At 42.8% G+C, this 16,020-nt stretch overlaps 1 protein-coding gene across 1 annotated transcript in view; it reads left to right on the top strand.

Moving 5' to 3' along the window:
* cdh13 (cadherin 13, H-cadherin (heart)) overlaps positions 1-16,020 on the top strand; it is a 221,948-nt gene that overhangs the window by 132,600 nt on the left and 73,328 nt on the right. Inside the window, exon 9 of the mRNA XM_078283279.1 lies at positions 15,696-15,836. Coding sequence (XP_078139405.1) covers positions 15,696-15,836 — 141 coding nt within the window. The remainder of the gene's footprint in view (positions 1-15,695; positions 15,837-16,020) is intronic.

The raw sequence follows: 16,020 nt of genomic DNA, 5'->3' as shown, positions 1-16,020 counted from the left end.
AGACTCGACATTGATACCGGAATGAAAGCTAATATCTGTAAAGTCAGACCTGTCTAGTCTTCCAAGGGCAGCAGGCTAGCAGGCAGACAATCTGCTAAGCTCATTCTCCACACTCGTACTCATACACTCCTGCAGAAACACACTTAACACACCTCAGCATCACAACGCTGCACACTGTGTGTTGTGATTCTGAGGCATGCACTGAGACAAGAAGTGCAGTAACATTGAGATTTACATCCTTTGTCAATACACATTCAACTGTTGTCAGTACTGACACAGTATGATAGCGCAGTGAATGAATGTTAAGAAGGAGGATTACAACAGTCATGTATACAGATGAGTGCAATGAGGTTAATTGTAAGGTGCAGTGAAGGTAGTGCAGTGATAAACAGTATTAGTGACAGTGTAAGACAGGGTCATAGATACCACTCAGTGAATAAATAGGGTGATAAGTAGCATAAATATCAAGTAATGAGCGTTGGTGTGCAGGTTCACAGAGTGTGTGTGTGTGTGTGTGTGTGTGTGTGTGTGTGTGTGTGTGTGTGTTTTGAGTGTGTTCATGCCTGGGGACTCGGGGCTGGCTGAGGAGTGATACAGCCGTCAACAACAAGCTGTAGAGGTGATGTGTGCTGTGTGGCTCTACAGCACACTGGTACCATCCAAGGAGGCTTTATAGTACAACTAGAGGATGAATGGGAAAATGGCTGCCCATTCATTTAAACGAAAGCTACTCACGCAGCGCATACGCTGGAAAAATTAAACATCTTTGTCTGTGTACGTTGACCACGTTAAGAGTTGGGAGCGCTCCTTCGCTTGGATAAATTGGTTTTGTGTTGCATGTAGTTAAGTAAAGAAATTAATCTCCTGAAATGTATGATCGTCGGTCTCTCAATACTTAATTTCATTCCCAGTGTCAACATGAAGATCTTGGATTTTTTCTCATTTTAAATTTCAGTTGGATTATTACAATAGCCTGTTCAGCTTTTGTAGGAGGAATTGTAGAATAGGCCTACTTTGAATTGCTCTGAATAAAATAAAATAAAATAAAATAATGACTGGAATGATATGCATAGTGTCACGGAGAGGGAGGGAGACAGTAGTTTCACACATAGTTGGCCTTCTTTTACTTTACATGTTCTTTACATGAGCGTTTCCATTTAAAGGGACTTTTCTATTTTTTGAAAATATAGACCTACTTGTTTTTACTCTATCTGAACCCAGCAGTTACTATTTCCTCTGAAGAAAAAGCTTCTGCAACAATTGCAACAATAAGCAGTTGAAAATTATGCACTGTGCACTTGAAGCCTAGCGACTGTAAGTGGAGGTAATCAGAGGCTATAAACCTCAACATAACCTTTAGAGGTTAGTGCATTAACAACTGAAAACACCCAAGCATTGAAATACAAAAAAGCAATGTAGAATGAATATGTTTACTCTTGCCAGATACAAGTTATCAATACAGTATAAAAATACCTAATGATAAAATAAAAATATAAAACACATAAAACTTACAAAGGAACTGATAAGCTTTGTATTGTGAAAATGTAAATAAAGTTGTTAAAAAAATAAATAAAAAAAAAGTAAAGATTAAGTAAGTAGACATTTCCGGAAGTATGACATGTTAGGAAATAAGCCTTTACAATTAATATTTACCTCCTGTGAAAGAAAAGCAACTCATTCAGTTTCCCCCATAGTCTATAATGTTCTTTTACATTTCGGCCAAGCTTGACTGAAGCCACACAGCATAGACCAACTTCATAAATATGCATGTTGTGGTGCCTACATGTCAACATAGTAGCCTGTAGCCATCTGTCATATACATACAGCCTGCAGAACCAATGGACTCAAGCACAGGATCAAAGCCATGTCATGCGTTGCATGTCTTCCTCCACCCCAGTACAAGTGCTTTGACTTCTATAAATCTGGCTTCACACAGTGACATTTAAATGCAACTTCACTTCCTCGCAACTTTTATTAGAGTTACTTAGTAGAACCAGGTAATGAAAATCTTGACTTCGCCTCACATGCTTGTACAAGCACTTACAGCACTTTGCTATGCTAGTTTGGCAAGATGTCATTATACAGTCATCGTTTGTCAGGAGTCTCTCAAAGCAAAACCACCTGGTTCACTTCCCTACATAATGACTCCAAATGCACCTGCAAATACCCAGCGTACATCTGACTGGCAGATAGACTCATAGTCACTACTGATTGCAAAGCAGTGAGACATTTAGCCAAACTGGCTGACCATACCTAATAAATCCATGGACCATACAGTTGCACTCATGAAATGAAATTAGAAATAGCTTAGAGGGTAGAAGGTATTTTAAAACATTTAAAAAATGAAAAGAACGAAACTTAGTAAATTACAAATGGCATACAAATATTACGAATGGTTCACCAAATAGATCTGTGGAATACATGTGAAGTAATAAAAAAAGCTTGCTGGCTACATATGTCATGAACAAGCACAGAAAACACAGCTGAAACCTCCATTTTCTGGCTCTGTTCTTGTCTGCACATACTAAATACCAGTGGCCTAGTCATGCAAAATGAGAAATTATTTTGATTAAAGCAACCTGGCGCTGTGTGAGCAGAGCTGACAGACGGAGCAGGCGGGGGAATCGAGGACGCCGGCTCATCCCTGAAGCTCGTGCTCTGAGATGACGTAACGCACAAATATCAGCCTTTTATATGGCTGTGAGTGATTTTACATGATTAATCATTGCATAATTCAAAGAGTGTCTTTGTACTTGTGTGATGCTGAAGGTATCAGAGGACTGTGTTTTTTAATGGCTGTCTATGGGGAAAACGCTTTCTGGGCCGCATGTGAATTTTAGGCTGCAGTACCAATGTCGGCCACCATGTGAAACTGGCAGCAAGCCTTAGACCGGACCCACTGGGGGCTGGTACCGTCACACACACACGGAAGATGTTTGGACAGATGGTTTCCTGGGGAAAGGGACGGACTGTTCTAACATTAACATTCACAAAGTAGTCAAACACACACACACATACACGCACAAACACAAGCATACCAAAGCCATAAGCAGACGTGAGTGCAGGTTTAGCTTACTGTACCGTTACCACGTCAGTAATCTTTGGAGTGGGAAGAAGAACACACAAACATTTCGAGAGATTGAGTAAACATCTGCTCTTATTCCCTGTTGTGCACAACACACAAATCCACATCAATAGCCGCTACCTGATGTGGGATTGATGTGTGCTACCACTGATGTGCCTCTTCTTGTACTCCGGTCTCCAGTCCCTATGGCTCTGTGGGAACCGAGCCACATTGGTTAGGTTTGTTTGGCCAGGGCTGAAATGTGTGTGGACTTGGATAAATCTTATACAGAGTTTCTACCTGAAGGACGTTTGATGGAGTCAATTCAATTATCTTTGTACAGTACACTCTGCATGGAATTTTCTACATAGCAGCCAATACAGTCCATAGTTAGAGACATCAGCACAAAAGACCAATGAGAATACAATCTTTTGAAATCAAAGTGTGCTATGTAAGGTTGGAGAGAAGCTACAACATTTTTTTTTTTTTTTTTAAACTTAGAATGATCAACGTCGCCATCCCAGCTAAAATGTAATCATCATGGTACGACGATAAAGAGAAAAAATGTTTATGCTAGTTTTTCACCCTGATCGTCTGATATTTTATACTTGCTTTATACAGATTTCATTATAATCCAAATTTTTATTTTTCTTCAGTTTAGCCTCAAAAATCCCACATCATAGTTGTTCCTTCACAGAACACACTGATACTAAACATTGCTTTTGACAAAGTTAAGCAACTTTGATGCTTAATTAATTAATTATAATATAATAAGTTATATGAAATTATGCGAATCACTTCACTCAAAAAGCACATGTGCAGTACCACCTACCTCACTCAATCTCAGGTTACCCTTTCTAACCTCTACCAAGTCTATAGTTCTTTGTCCTGTTATCACAGAAACTCTCCACTCTTCCCCTGAAATCTGCACACTCCCTATCGGTTCCCCACGCAGCTTCGGGGTAACCAATCAAATGAGTCCAGCCGATGATTAATTCATCCTAATTGGTGGGTGAGGAGGAGTATTTGGACCCGGTGCCCCAGCGGGATGGCCCCGCCACCTCCACTCCCCGACGAACGCCACCCCCGTTTGATCTGCACTAATCTAATTAACACTTAAACAAGAACACCTGGGCTCTTCACTGGAGGATCTGTGGCTGCTGCCGCACACACACGCGCACAGGCACACACACCCTCGCACACATGCGCGCGCGTGCATGCTTCCCAGATGGGCCTTTGATAGCTCTGATGGTGGCAGGCACGGGATGATGATTGCACTTAACTCAAACACTCTCTCACACTCACAGACACACGCAAAGACACTCATGCGCTTACACACACACACACACACACACACAAAATGTGTCTTCCTCTCTTAGCGTGGGGGTACGTTGTAATGGGGGGCTATTTCAGTCCCCAATATACATCTAACTGGTGGGTAATTGACGGCGATTAGGCTGTGGTCTGATGATGCACCTGATTAGATTAGCCCCGGCTCTCGCTTTCTGCTCCAACTCACCACAGCCTTAAACCCAACCTTGACCCCAATTAGCCCCACACTCATCAGAGAGAGCTGGGGGACACTGGTGCTGCAGCAGCTTATCATCCTGCTACTAATTGGCCTGATGAGGTGGGATAAATATGGTCAACGCTGTAATGCAATTCCCCAATCAATATGTACACTGTATCAGCAAAAGAAGGGCGGGAGAGGAGCAGGGAGGCGGTGAGAGCGAGAGGAGAGAGCGTGCGCAATTGTATTGTGATTTTTTTTTTTTCTGCATCACAGTCGATTTGCATCAATTTCACCACAATCAGTCATCCCATAAAATAAATATTTCTGTTCATTCAGTGTTACCTAAGAATGTGCCAGACTCTCTTATCTGTGCTTTATCTCACAGTCAATAAATGCACTCAGTGGCCACATTTTTAGGCACACTTCCCCGTTTGCACAAACAGCTCTCTCTTCCAGACAGTGAGTCACATCTAAATAAAGCATAAAGCACACAGACAGGGTGGAGAGGTTCAGCTACTGTTCGACTAAACATTAGAGTGGGCATGAAGTGTGATTTAAGCGACTTTGAAGATGGTGTGATCGTCGGTGTATCTCAGAAACAGCTACACTACAGCGTCTAGAGATTACCGAGAGTGGTGCGATACACACAAAACATCCAGTCAGCTGCCGTCCTGAGGGTGAAAATGCCTCGTTGATGAGAGAGGTGTGAGGAGAATGGAAAGACTGATTCAAACTAACAGTATGCAAACGACAGCTCAGTACAACAGTAATGTGTAGAAGGGCATCTTATAACACACAACTCGGACATTGAAGCGGATGGGCTACAGCAGCAGCAGACCATGAAGAAGAAGATGATGACCCTAAAGTGGGCGCATGATCACCGAAATTGGATGATTTAAGAGTGAAAAATGCTCCATGGTCAGATGAATCCTGGTTTCTGTTGTGATTTGAATCCATGAATCCATCCTGGTGTCAACAGTACAGGCTGGTGGTGGTGGTGTAATGGTGTGGGGAATGTTTCCCTGGCACACATTAGGTCCCCTAGTACCATCACAGCATCATTTGAATGCCACTGCATTCCCAAACATTGTTGCTGACCAAGTGCATCACTTCATGGCCACATTTGCCCTTGGTCGAATGGATATTGCAGCATTATTCCAGCAGGATAATGCACCATGTCACCAAGTAAACATCGTCTCACGATAGCTCCAGGCGGTAATTTAGTTTACTCCAATAGCCTGCACAGTCTCCATATCTCAACCCAATACAGCACCTTTGGGATGAAGTGGAATGGGATGTTCGCAGCATGATTGCAGCATGGACTGTGATCCCTGTGGAGCATTTCTGGCACCTTGTTGAATCCATGACTCAAAGAATTCAAGCTGTTCTGAAGGCAAAAGGGGATCCTACCTGGTACTAGTTACATGTACCTAATAAAGTGGCCATTTAGTGTATGCTACCTCCAGCCCAATGTTGTCGACAAGTTGTCACGTTGTTCTTTCTTCCACATTTTGCACTTTTGAAGAATTTCAAAGTAAAGAAATCTCAACATTGCGTCCTTGTTCCCTGTGTTTATTCCTGCTTTTTTATTACCAGGACATACTTTTTGAGAATGTAGACCCATGAGGATCCAAAAACATACTTCTGTCTGAGGGGAAAACAACATCACAAACGCTGAGGTTGGACATAAACAAGCGTGCGCAGAAAGGGGGGGAAAAGATGAAACGAGAGGAGGAGAAGAAAGGAGGGGAGCGAGAGAGAAATAAAGAACTACAGAGCCCACTTGACAGCCCTGTTGAGCGTCAGCCTTGGGGGAAAATTGGGACTTGTTTCACTTCAGCACACGTTGAATGGCACTCTTGTTTTGGAGAGGTTCTCTCTAGCTGAATCCTTTGATCTACTCATTTTGTTCCCTTTTGAGAAGAACTGGAATCATGGTTTCCTGACAGCCGTACTTGTCAAGTCCATACTCCAAAGCAGTATTTACCGTGTGCATACATCGACCATCTAGTGTTGTAACACAGACACTGTAATCCTGCCACAATGGCTTATTAAGTCTCATTAAATCTTGCATCATGGCGTGTGCTGCAGCTGTATGCCTTCTAGACTCGCTGGCGAGCCCATAGGGAGGAAATACTGTAAACTGGCAGATGTTTAACTGCAGAATCAAAGACGGATTACATGAGCGGGACTCTGCATTGGGAGTCGGAGTATTTCATGAACACAGTCCGACTTTGACGGCTAGTCTGCATTCTGAAATATATATATCATTAATCATCATAGGTCCCATATATTAACATAATACTGTATCAGTCTGTTAAGCATCAAGGCTGGTTCAACCGGGCTCGTTTTTTAAGGTTGATTAGTGGCTTTCTCATTTATATGCAGTGAGGTTGGTTATAAATAATGGAGGCTGAAGTCAAGGCAATAGCCTGTGAATTCCACCACCTATGAGAGGCCATGTAACCTTGTGCAGTAAATATTCCACTTGTTTGCCAAAATCTATACGCTGACAAAAACTCTGCTAGTTTTTTAAACTGTCATACCACAGGTGTAGTCCCTCCCACATGTAATTACAGACAAATGAGACAAAGAATAAATGAGTGAAAAATGTGTACAATATGAAAAAAAACATACTCATATTCATATTAACAAGTCTGCAGAAGCCAAGTATTAAGTAAATTGTTTTTTTATGTTTTTTATTGAATGGCATATCAATGTTAGACACTACTTTCAAAACAGCAAAAACATAATTGCACTCTGTGGAGCGTAATTAAGCGCATATAGCAGCACTGTTGTAGAAGGGTAAGACGCTCTCCTCTGACAGTCTTCCACTGAGAACCTCTGACTCAAAATATAACGTGTAGGTGTGCCTGGTGGTGGCTGGGCCATTCTTCTTCAGTGGTGAATGGACTATATTTATAATTCTATAAAATGTGTTGTATTTTAATCAATATTGTGTTATTTTTTGAACAATTTGGTGGTAAGTTCTACTTGGCAACAGATTTGTTTTACCATCAGAAGAGACACAAAAACTGCTAAATGCAACTGGAATATATTAAGTATGCATAACCCAAGGAAATCTAAAGCATCAAAATTAGGCTTTACTTGCCTATAGAACTACAATGGAAAGATGCAAGTTAAAGGATAAGTTCTGCAATTTTGGACCTATATATAATTTGTCTCTTACGTACCTGTAGTAGTTGGACCCACAGACAATATTGACTCCTGAGTCAGCTGTCAGTTGAAACAGAGAGCTTGTGTTGCTAGGTCTCTCGCTGCTAACAATGAGTCCAAATGGGGTTTGTCAAAATATCTCCAAAAAAGCCATTTGTTTGGCTCCACAGGGGAGTTGAGAGGAAACATGACACAATTCCGCCATTTCGCACACTTTCACCAATCAGGAAATCGACTGAGGGATCTATTTTCCTCTGCACAGACTGTTGTGTGGTGAAAGTGCGGCGTGATCTAGTTTTGTGGTCAGGGCAGATTGGTCGCCATATCATTTGCACAGACTGGCTTTTTTAGAGATATTTTGACAAATGCTTGGACTCATTGTTTGCAGCAAGAAGCTAGCAACGGAGCTCGCCTTTTCAACCAACAGCTGACTGGGGAGCCAATATTCTCTGCGGGTCCAAGTACTACAGCTAAGAGACAATATATAGGTACAAAATCACAGAACTTATCCTTTACAAAATCAAATCATCTTACCTTCTCGATGTCTGCTCAGTTTTAAGAGTCAGTGCCAAAATTGAAATCTTCCTTCAATACAGGAGGGGAAAAGATTTTTTTTAGATTAATTTTTTTTTTTTTTCAAGAAAGATTGATGAGATTTCTCCTACTTTCCCTTTCAAACTTGAATATTGATTTATGGTGTCATCTTACTCTACGGTTTGTGAAGTGTCACTTAGGTGAATCATCACATGGTCTGTTTCTCTGTGCCTAAGAAAAACAGGCCTGTGTGAGTTGTTTTGATTCAGCACAACAACACAATGCCGGCAACGGACATCACTATTCCTTTTTGGAATTACACAGTAGAGGAGAAAAAAAGTTATTCAGCACTCTTATCAATGTGTCACCCTCCCACTCCCCTCCCGCATATTTTTCCCTCTCTCCAGCGAGTGAATGCTAACCGTGCTCAAGAGGCTGATGAAAGAAATGGGTGACTTGCGTAGGTTGCAGTGGCCCAGATAAGGGCCTCACGTGGCTGTCATCTTACTGTAATTAAGGATTGTCAAGGTGATTAATCATATGTCTATAGAGGCACATGATGAGTGCACCGAGCTGCCAGCAACTAGTGAGTAGAGGAGGTACCGAAATCTTTTAGAGAGAGAGAGAATTCGAGAGAGAGAGAGTTCGGAATTGAAATAATGTTTAGATATTCAACATTTGATTCACTGCATTTAGAATAGATCACAGTATCACCTGCAGCAAAAAGTCGATACAAAGCACATCCACGGTGACTTGGGTAATTTGAGTTGGATAAGGTCTGCCACCCCCAACACACACCTGCTGTGCACCACAGACTGTATCAAGCACCTCTAAGGGTACAGTGGTTGAAAGGAAAAGTACACCATTGATCCAAGCCTAGTGTTTGTTGTATCGGTTTTACAGCCGCTGATCTGTGATCTGCATCCTGCTGAGTCTCTCTCACATCCTGGCTCGCACCCCGCTGAGCAGAGCAAAACAGCCGGCTGCAGACAGCATGGCCTAATGAGCCGTCTACTGTACTGTCCACTAATGCCCCTCGCTAAAAGCTCCGAGCATTTGGCAAAAGGACAGGCATATTTAAGATCAAAGGGGTGAAATGAAAAGGAGTATAGCTATCTGATGTAATCATTTCATCTGGGACAACAATCAAGATTTTATTTTATTTTTTTCAACTGTCTGCCGCAGAACTTCCATGGATAAAACAGTCCTCCCACTGTTTCATGATAATTTGGCTAGTACAGCAGAAAATGGCAGTTATGGAATTTTAAGGGTTAATTGCTATGGTGACAAAGCAAGTCTGGGCATTAAAGTCTGTGACACTTGCTTGAGAACTGTGCAGATGTGTCTGCTGCACGAGTGCTTAGCAAGCTTAGCTCAACTGAAAGCTGACATTAGCGACAAGGTTAATGTAGTATTATCAAAGATTACACTTCTCTCACTAGATTTCCTAGTCAAGTCAACATTAGCAATCCATAGCAGACAACAGAAAAGATCCTTTGGTCTTTGCTGCAAAACCTCTCCTCTCAGCAGTAAGTCAGTTTATACGGAAGCTAGCCCAGCGGTACACATAAAAATGGCCGCCGCTCCGACCATCCTGGAACGTTGATTTGAATGGGAATGCCCGTTCTATCCATTCAAGTTCTGTGGTCTCTGCTCTCACCTAGGTGATGCTGACAGAAATCAGGTCAGTTGTTGCTTTCAGTCCTGAAAGTATCAATAGTAGTATAACAGTTCTCACATCACAGATGTACAGTAGCAATGAGTATGAATGGGCTTTGATTATGATCTTGCAAAGTATCATTAAAGCCACAGACATTGACTCGTACAATGACTAAGGAAGATGAGATGGAAACACCAGAAGAAGGAATCCCAAGAGGGGCATAGTACTTAAAGCAACATACTGCACATCAGCCCTTACATGCATGAGAAAAGGAAGAGAGAAGGTATACTGCGCTACATCCCAAAACAAAGGTCTACCAAGAAAGAGAAACAATAGCAGAAGAGAGAATAGTGAATGGGATGTGATTAAAGAAGGAAAAAGAGACACAATTCAGAAGGCTCCAAACATTGTAGGCACATAATGCGCCTGTCTTTTCGCTGGCGAGGACAGTGAGGTAGAGACGGCGGATACAGGACGCCTGACAGAGAAAAAGTTGGACTGTTTCCAAATGGTAAAGAGCTCGGCACCCGAAAGAAAAGGGAGAAGGGAAGAAAGAAAGACAGCAGAGCAAGGTATAAAGGTGAGAGGGATAATGTTGCTCTCGTAAAAAGACTGCCACTGGTGGTTTTTCATATTACTCCAGTTGGATCTTTTTTCGAAGCCTTTTTATGTGTGTCATCATTCCTCTGAGCACTGAAAAGAGGCCTGAAGAATAGCCAGTGGTTTGGTGCCGAGAGCTGGCGCTAGCGAAGGGCCAGAAGAGAACAAAGAGCCCGCCGCCAATTTGATTATAATATCACACCTATTCACAGAGTTAATGCGGAGTCTCGGATGTTAGGCAGCTCTCTTTCCCTCTCATTCTGCGCCTTTTCCTTTCCTCAGAGGTCTTCGCTGATCCCCGCTCCTTCCCTCGCTCTGACTCCCGTCCTCTCCTTTCTCCTTGCTTTGTGCTGCGGATGAGCCCCTCACTCCAGGGACTTTGATGAAATCCTTTCAAGGCGGAATGTGACTGTCTGAAATGTCATTCTCAGATGAGATGTCTTCTGAAACGAGGCCCGTCGTGTCATCTGGGATGCTCCACTTCATTAACTCTTTGTTCAGTTTCACGTCGGCTTTCGCAAACACCATCGCTCAGTGAAATCACTTGGCTCGCTGCTTTTTTTCTCCCACTTATGTTTTAACAAAGAAAATTATACTTAACGTTGGAATAAGGGCAGAGCTATTTCTTTAAGGGGTTATGGTGATTTCTGTCACACTGATGAGCATCTGAGTTCCTCCGTTAGTCAAAGAGACTGAACCTTGATGCAGCAAAAGGTTATGCTGCTTTTAGTCGATTTCTATCAACATGAACACCAGGTTGATCTCTCACTTTCATGGTAGATTCAATTCTTCATCACTAGTACCAGTGCAGACACTTCTTTCGTACATGCGCTACATGCAGCAGTAAACTCCGCACTCCTACACTATTGCTCTGCTCCCAAGAGGAATTATTGGGAGCCAGACCTGAATTTTGTATTCAGTTGTACTTCACAACATAAGAGAAAAAAGCTGCATCGACTAAGAACAGATGCAGAATAGATGCACAGAGAGGGATTTCAAGGATGACTAGCACTGTTCTATGTTTCACAGTAGACCAGGCTTTTGTGGAGGACTCTTATGATCATTCTGCCATTCATCTGACAATATGTTGCTTTCTGTGAAATATAACCTGCAAGATAAATTGTAAGAAATAACTTTTTTCCATGGACCAATAACAAGAAAAAAGACACTGCTGCACATTGTTTCCTGATGAATTATAAATTGTACCGAAAACTGAATTGAAGTTGGCCAACTGAACGGTGAATCTCAAACTGCGCTATACGCCTGAAGTTTTCTGACACCTAGGGAGGGGGGGGGGGAGTGAATTCCCCATTGACGCAACTCCAGCCCAGAGTGAGTGTGAACATCTTTCCTCGGCCAGGTACTGCCAGGGAGTTTATAATTGAGTTGAGACTCAGGAAATACTCATTAAGACGTTGTCAGTTGCCAGAGGAAGCCATGCTCAATGTGTTTAGACACCACTGAGACTGCAGGTATCCCAGAGCCCTGCTCCTCTCCAGCTGGAGGGCAAAAGTGTGCGCCTGCGGGTGTGTGCGTGCATGTGTTTGAGGGTGTGTATGTTTGCGTGGGATTGTGTGTGCGCGGGTTTAATAAACTCACAGGTCCGTGGAGCACCATCTGCCTGCGCGGTGTTTGATCGAGCAGGAGCTGGTTGTGAGGGACACCCCTGTCACCCACTATGTGTGACAAACTATTGATAGAAACACCTGTTCATTGTCCTTCTCCCTCCACACTCTCCCCTGGGCGAGCTGCTTGAGCGGAGAGAGTTTTACCAGGGGAGACGGAACGAGCCTCGAGGCTGGATAATTTCCTCGGCAGATGAAGTCGCCAGTAAAGAGCAACTGGCAGTTAAAAGCATTCAAACAGTGTTGTTCCCTCTTTTTAGTTCACTTAGCATGGGAGGGATTTTTATGCATTGCAGTTTTTGCTGAGCTGTTTGTAAATGATGATGGATCTCCCCCTTCTCATGTTCATAGCAAGGGTCCTCGCTTGAGCATAGTGTGAACATGAAGGTAGTCTAGGCCTACTGATGAATGAGTGTTTTTACAGGTGACTATTAAGCATGAAAGTTTGGCTGGTACACCCAAGATGGCGGCCGCACGAGTCCACGCATTAACTTCCTCCCGACCTCAATGTGTCAATTCAATGAGCAGTGTTTCTCTGTGCCCAAGATTCCCACTCTAGTTGACATGATAATTAAAACGAGCCTGAAGGTGTCTAGACATTGATCGTTTGGTCTCCCCCTGCCTGCCTCAGGTGAAATCGATTAGAGTGCTATCAATGATGAGAATAGAGCCTCTATCCACTGGAAGTGTGTGTGTGCACGCGCACGTACACACACACACACACACACACACAGAGACAATTGCCACTGATGCTCTGTTTGGCACTGACCAGAGCGGAGGATTTGTGCACAGGGCAAAGGTGATATTGGGTCACAGCTCTTTGTCAGCAAACAGTGTCATTAACAACACACAGGTGGACTGTCTGTCAGAAAGTAAGACCAGAGAAATGATGAGGTAGGGAAAAAGAAATAAGTGGAGCACAGATGGGTCTAGGGCAGTCAGAACAGGCATGCTCAAAAGATTGAGATCAATCACAATGCATACAGGGAAATTCTTGAACAATTAAAAACTCAGCTCTAGTTATGCTTGCCGGCTGTGAGCATCTTGGCAAATGAAAGCATACAATGAAAAATAAAATTAAATCACCAATAATAGCTCACTACTACAACTAATGTTACTGCTAACACCCACTTAGCAACGCCTGCGATGGTAACATTACATCCTCACCAAGGGATTAAGCCCACGTCCAACAAAGTCCAACAAGCAATTTGCAAAACCTAAATCAAACCATCTAATGTTGTTAAAATGACACAACCTGCCTCATCAGGACGCCAGGGAACTTGAATTGAATCTTCCACTAACACGCAAAATGATTCTACAAGGAGTTTGAATTATAGCAAAATGTGAAATGGAACAAGCAATCTTCCAACACAACTGCACTGAGAAATGGCCTCAGCAGGAGCATTAACTTAGCAGCCAGCAGCCGGCCTGCAAACATTACACCCACAGGCATTTCCAACATCGAGTCAAACAAGGACCTAATGAAAGTCCTATTGTCTCTTAGCGGCATCAAAACATGCAGATGCTTGCTCTGGCAAGCATGAAAAAAGATTACTGAAAAGTAAGAGGAAAGCCTCCATATAGTGGTGGATTTCATATGATTAAGATTTCCACAGCATTTCCATATGATAACATTTCCATATGATTATCACAGATTCTCAGATGTTTTTTTTCCCCATAGAGGGATTTGTCCAGATGAGACAAATCTGCCAAATGGCACAGTACATATTTGTGTGTGTGCGCTCGTGTGTATTCCTGTCTGTGTGTGTGTGTGTGTGTGTGTGTGTTTTGGGGGTCGATGGGAGGAGGCACACGCAGTCACAGAGCAGAGGTGAATCTACGATGCAGGAGAAAGCTCCACCAGCATTTTCAGCGAGACAGATGGATGAAGTTTATTAAGCATGTGACAGTTAACACCCCCAGCAGGGAGAAAACACTCCAGAGGATGAATAAATGTTGGCTTTACCAGCCACTACCTCCTGTTATTTATATACCAGAGTCAACATTTCTATTAAGCGTGAATTATTGCAACAAATAATTACTGCTGCTGTGATCATTATGAATGCTATCCTCTTGCCGTGTGTTTAGACTATATTTCTCCGGTGGTAAATTGTTCTATAGATTACAGACGCTGGCAGAGATGATGCGAGCGTGGGAAAAAATATTATATGTCTAATTTGGAGGTTTGCACCTCAGGTTCAGGAAAACAACATTTTAATCAAGGACAGCTCCTCGCACAGCGCTTAGCGGACCTGGCTCGCATAGGAATGTGGAAGCTTATGAATTATTTGTGCAAGTATTTGTGTGTTGTGTAAGAACGAAGTGCCATGTGGGTTGAGTTTAGTTTTTTATTCATCTCTTCAACTGGTTCATTTGCCTCAACCAACATCTAATCAACAACCAAAAAAAGAGTTGTGAAAATGACTACAAACCTGATTTGACTCTAAATGCAAGGCAAAGGCCACAGATTCAAAAACAACACTCTGTGAGCCTCTGGTTGAGAGCTGTGAGTTTACAGATTATGTCGAGGAGAAAGCTTGTCTTTTCAGGCAGGACCGAGAAACCTTGATCTTCTATGCCCCGAAGCATTGTGGGAGATGTGTTTAAAAACCGGCTTCGGGCCCTCAGGATTCTTCAAAATGGATGAGCATAAACTGTGTGTAGTATGTTGATACTTTGATCCTTGTACTGCATACCTTCAGGGAAAATGCATTCTCCCACCGCTCTCTCTCTTTGCCCTCCCTATCTATTCATACTTATATATATGTGTGATTTTCATAATGTAGATCCCTGAACTCTCCCCAGAGATGTGGCGAGTGTTTACCGCTGCTTTAAACATATTGTTGATGTACGTGTGTGTGGGTGTGTGTGTGTGGGTGTGTGTTGTGATGACATTACAATCATGAGAGCTTTGAAGCTTGGTTAGAAGGCCGTTAGGAAATGTAAAATGTGGCAATGAAGTGTTAACTTTTGCTTTGAGAGGATTAATTCAATCGCTCTCGGCTAATCATTCATCTAATGACGATTGTTCCATGATTGTCTTCTCAAATAGATTCTCTAATATTCCCTGATTATGCTAATCACTGAGGATGCGTCAGTGCAACTCTTTGAGTGACTTCCTTTCTGTGTCATATAATTGTCTTGCACTGTGTGTGTGTGTGTGTGTGTGTGTGTGTGTGCGTTGGAGTGCACCTTCAGGCACACACTACTCTGACCTTGACTCTGTCTGCCAGACTGTCCATTCCCTTCCTTTATAGACTATTCAAATGCCACACCATATAAGCTAGAAATAACCGCTGGTTGGCAGCCTTCTGCCGATACATCACTTTATATCTTCCCGCTCTTTGTTCCTTCCTCTCCCAAGCTTGCAGCACTATGTATTTATCCATTGTTTCTCTTTTTTTTTTTTATTTTGTCTCCTCAGCCATTGCCATCTGGCCTGTCTTCTGTGTATATACAGTATATCCATATCTCTCTCTCTTTACACTCATGCGTTGCTGTGTGTTCTTCCCTGTTCTCCAGACCCTGCCCACCACAACGTACGAGCTGGAGATTGTGGCCAAGGACATGGCAGGGAGCGAGGTGGGGCTTACGGGGACAGCCACCGCCACCATTACCATCACAGACAAGAACGACCACGCCCCCGAGTTCACACATCCGCTGGTGAGAAACGTCACCTTTTCCTCTTCTTTACTTCTTTTTGAATGGTGCCTTTTCTGTTTTTCTTGTTTGTTCCCTCCTCTTGGGAAAGTTTGTTTGTGTTTGACCTCTCCGGAGAGGTCAAATGTTGGGATTGTTAGCCAGAAATGTGCATGATAAAGCTATTTAATTGTACATTACTTGGTAT

Source organism: Centroberyx gerrardi, chromosome 4 (assembly GCF_048128805.1).
Source record: "Centroberyx gerrardi isolate f3 chromosome 4, fCenGer3.hap1.cur.20231027, whole genome shotgun sequence".
Taxonomy (NCBI): Eukaryota; Metazoa; Chordata; class Actinopteri; order Beryciformes; family Berycidae; genus Centroberyx; species Centroberyx gerrardi.
Note: the sequence above shows the minus strand (reverse complement) of the source record. Positions and strands in the feature narration are given on the sequence as shown.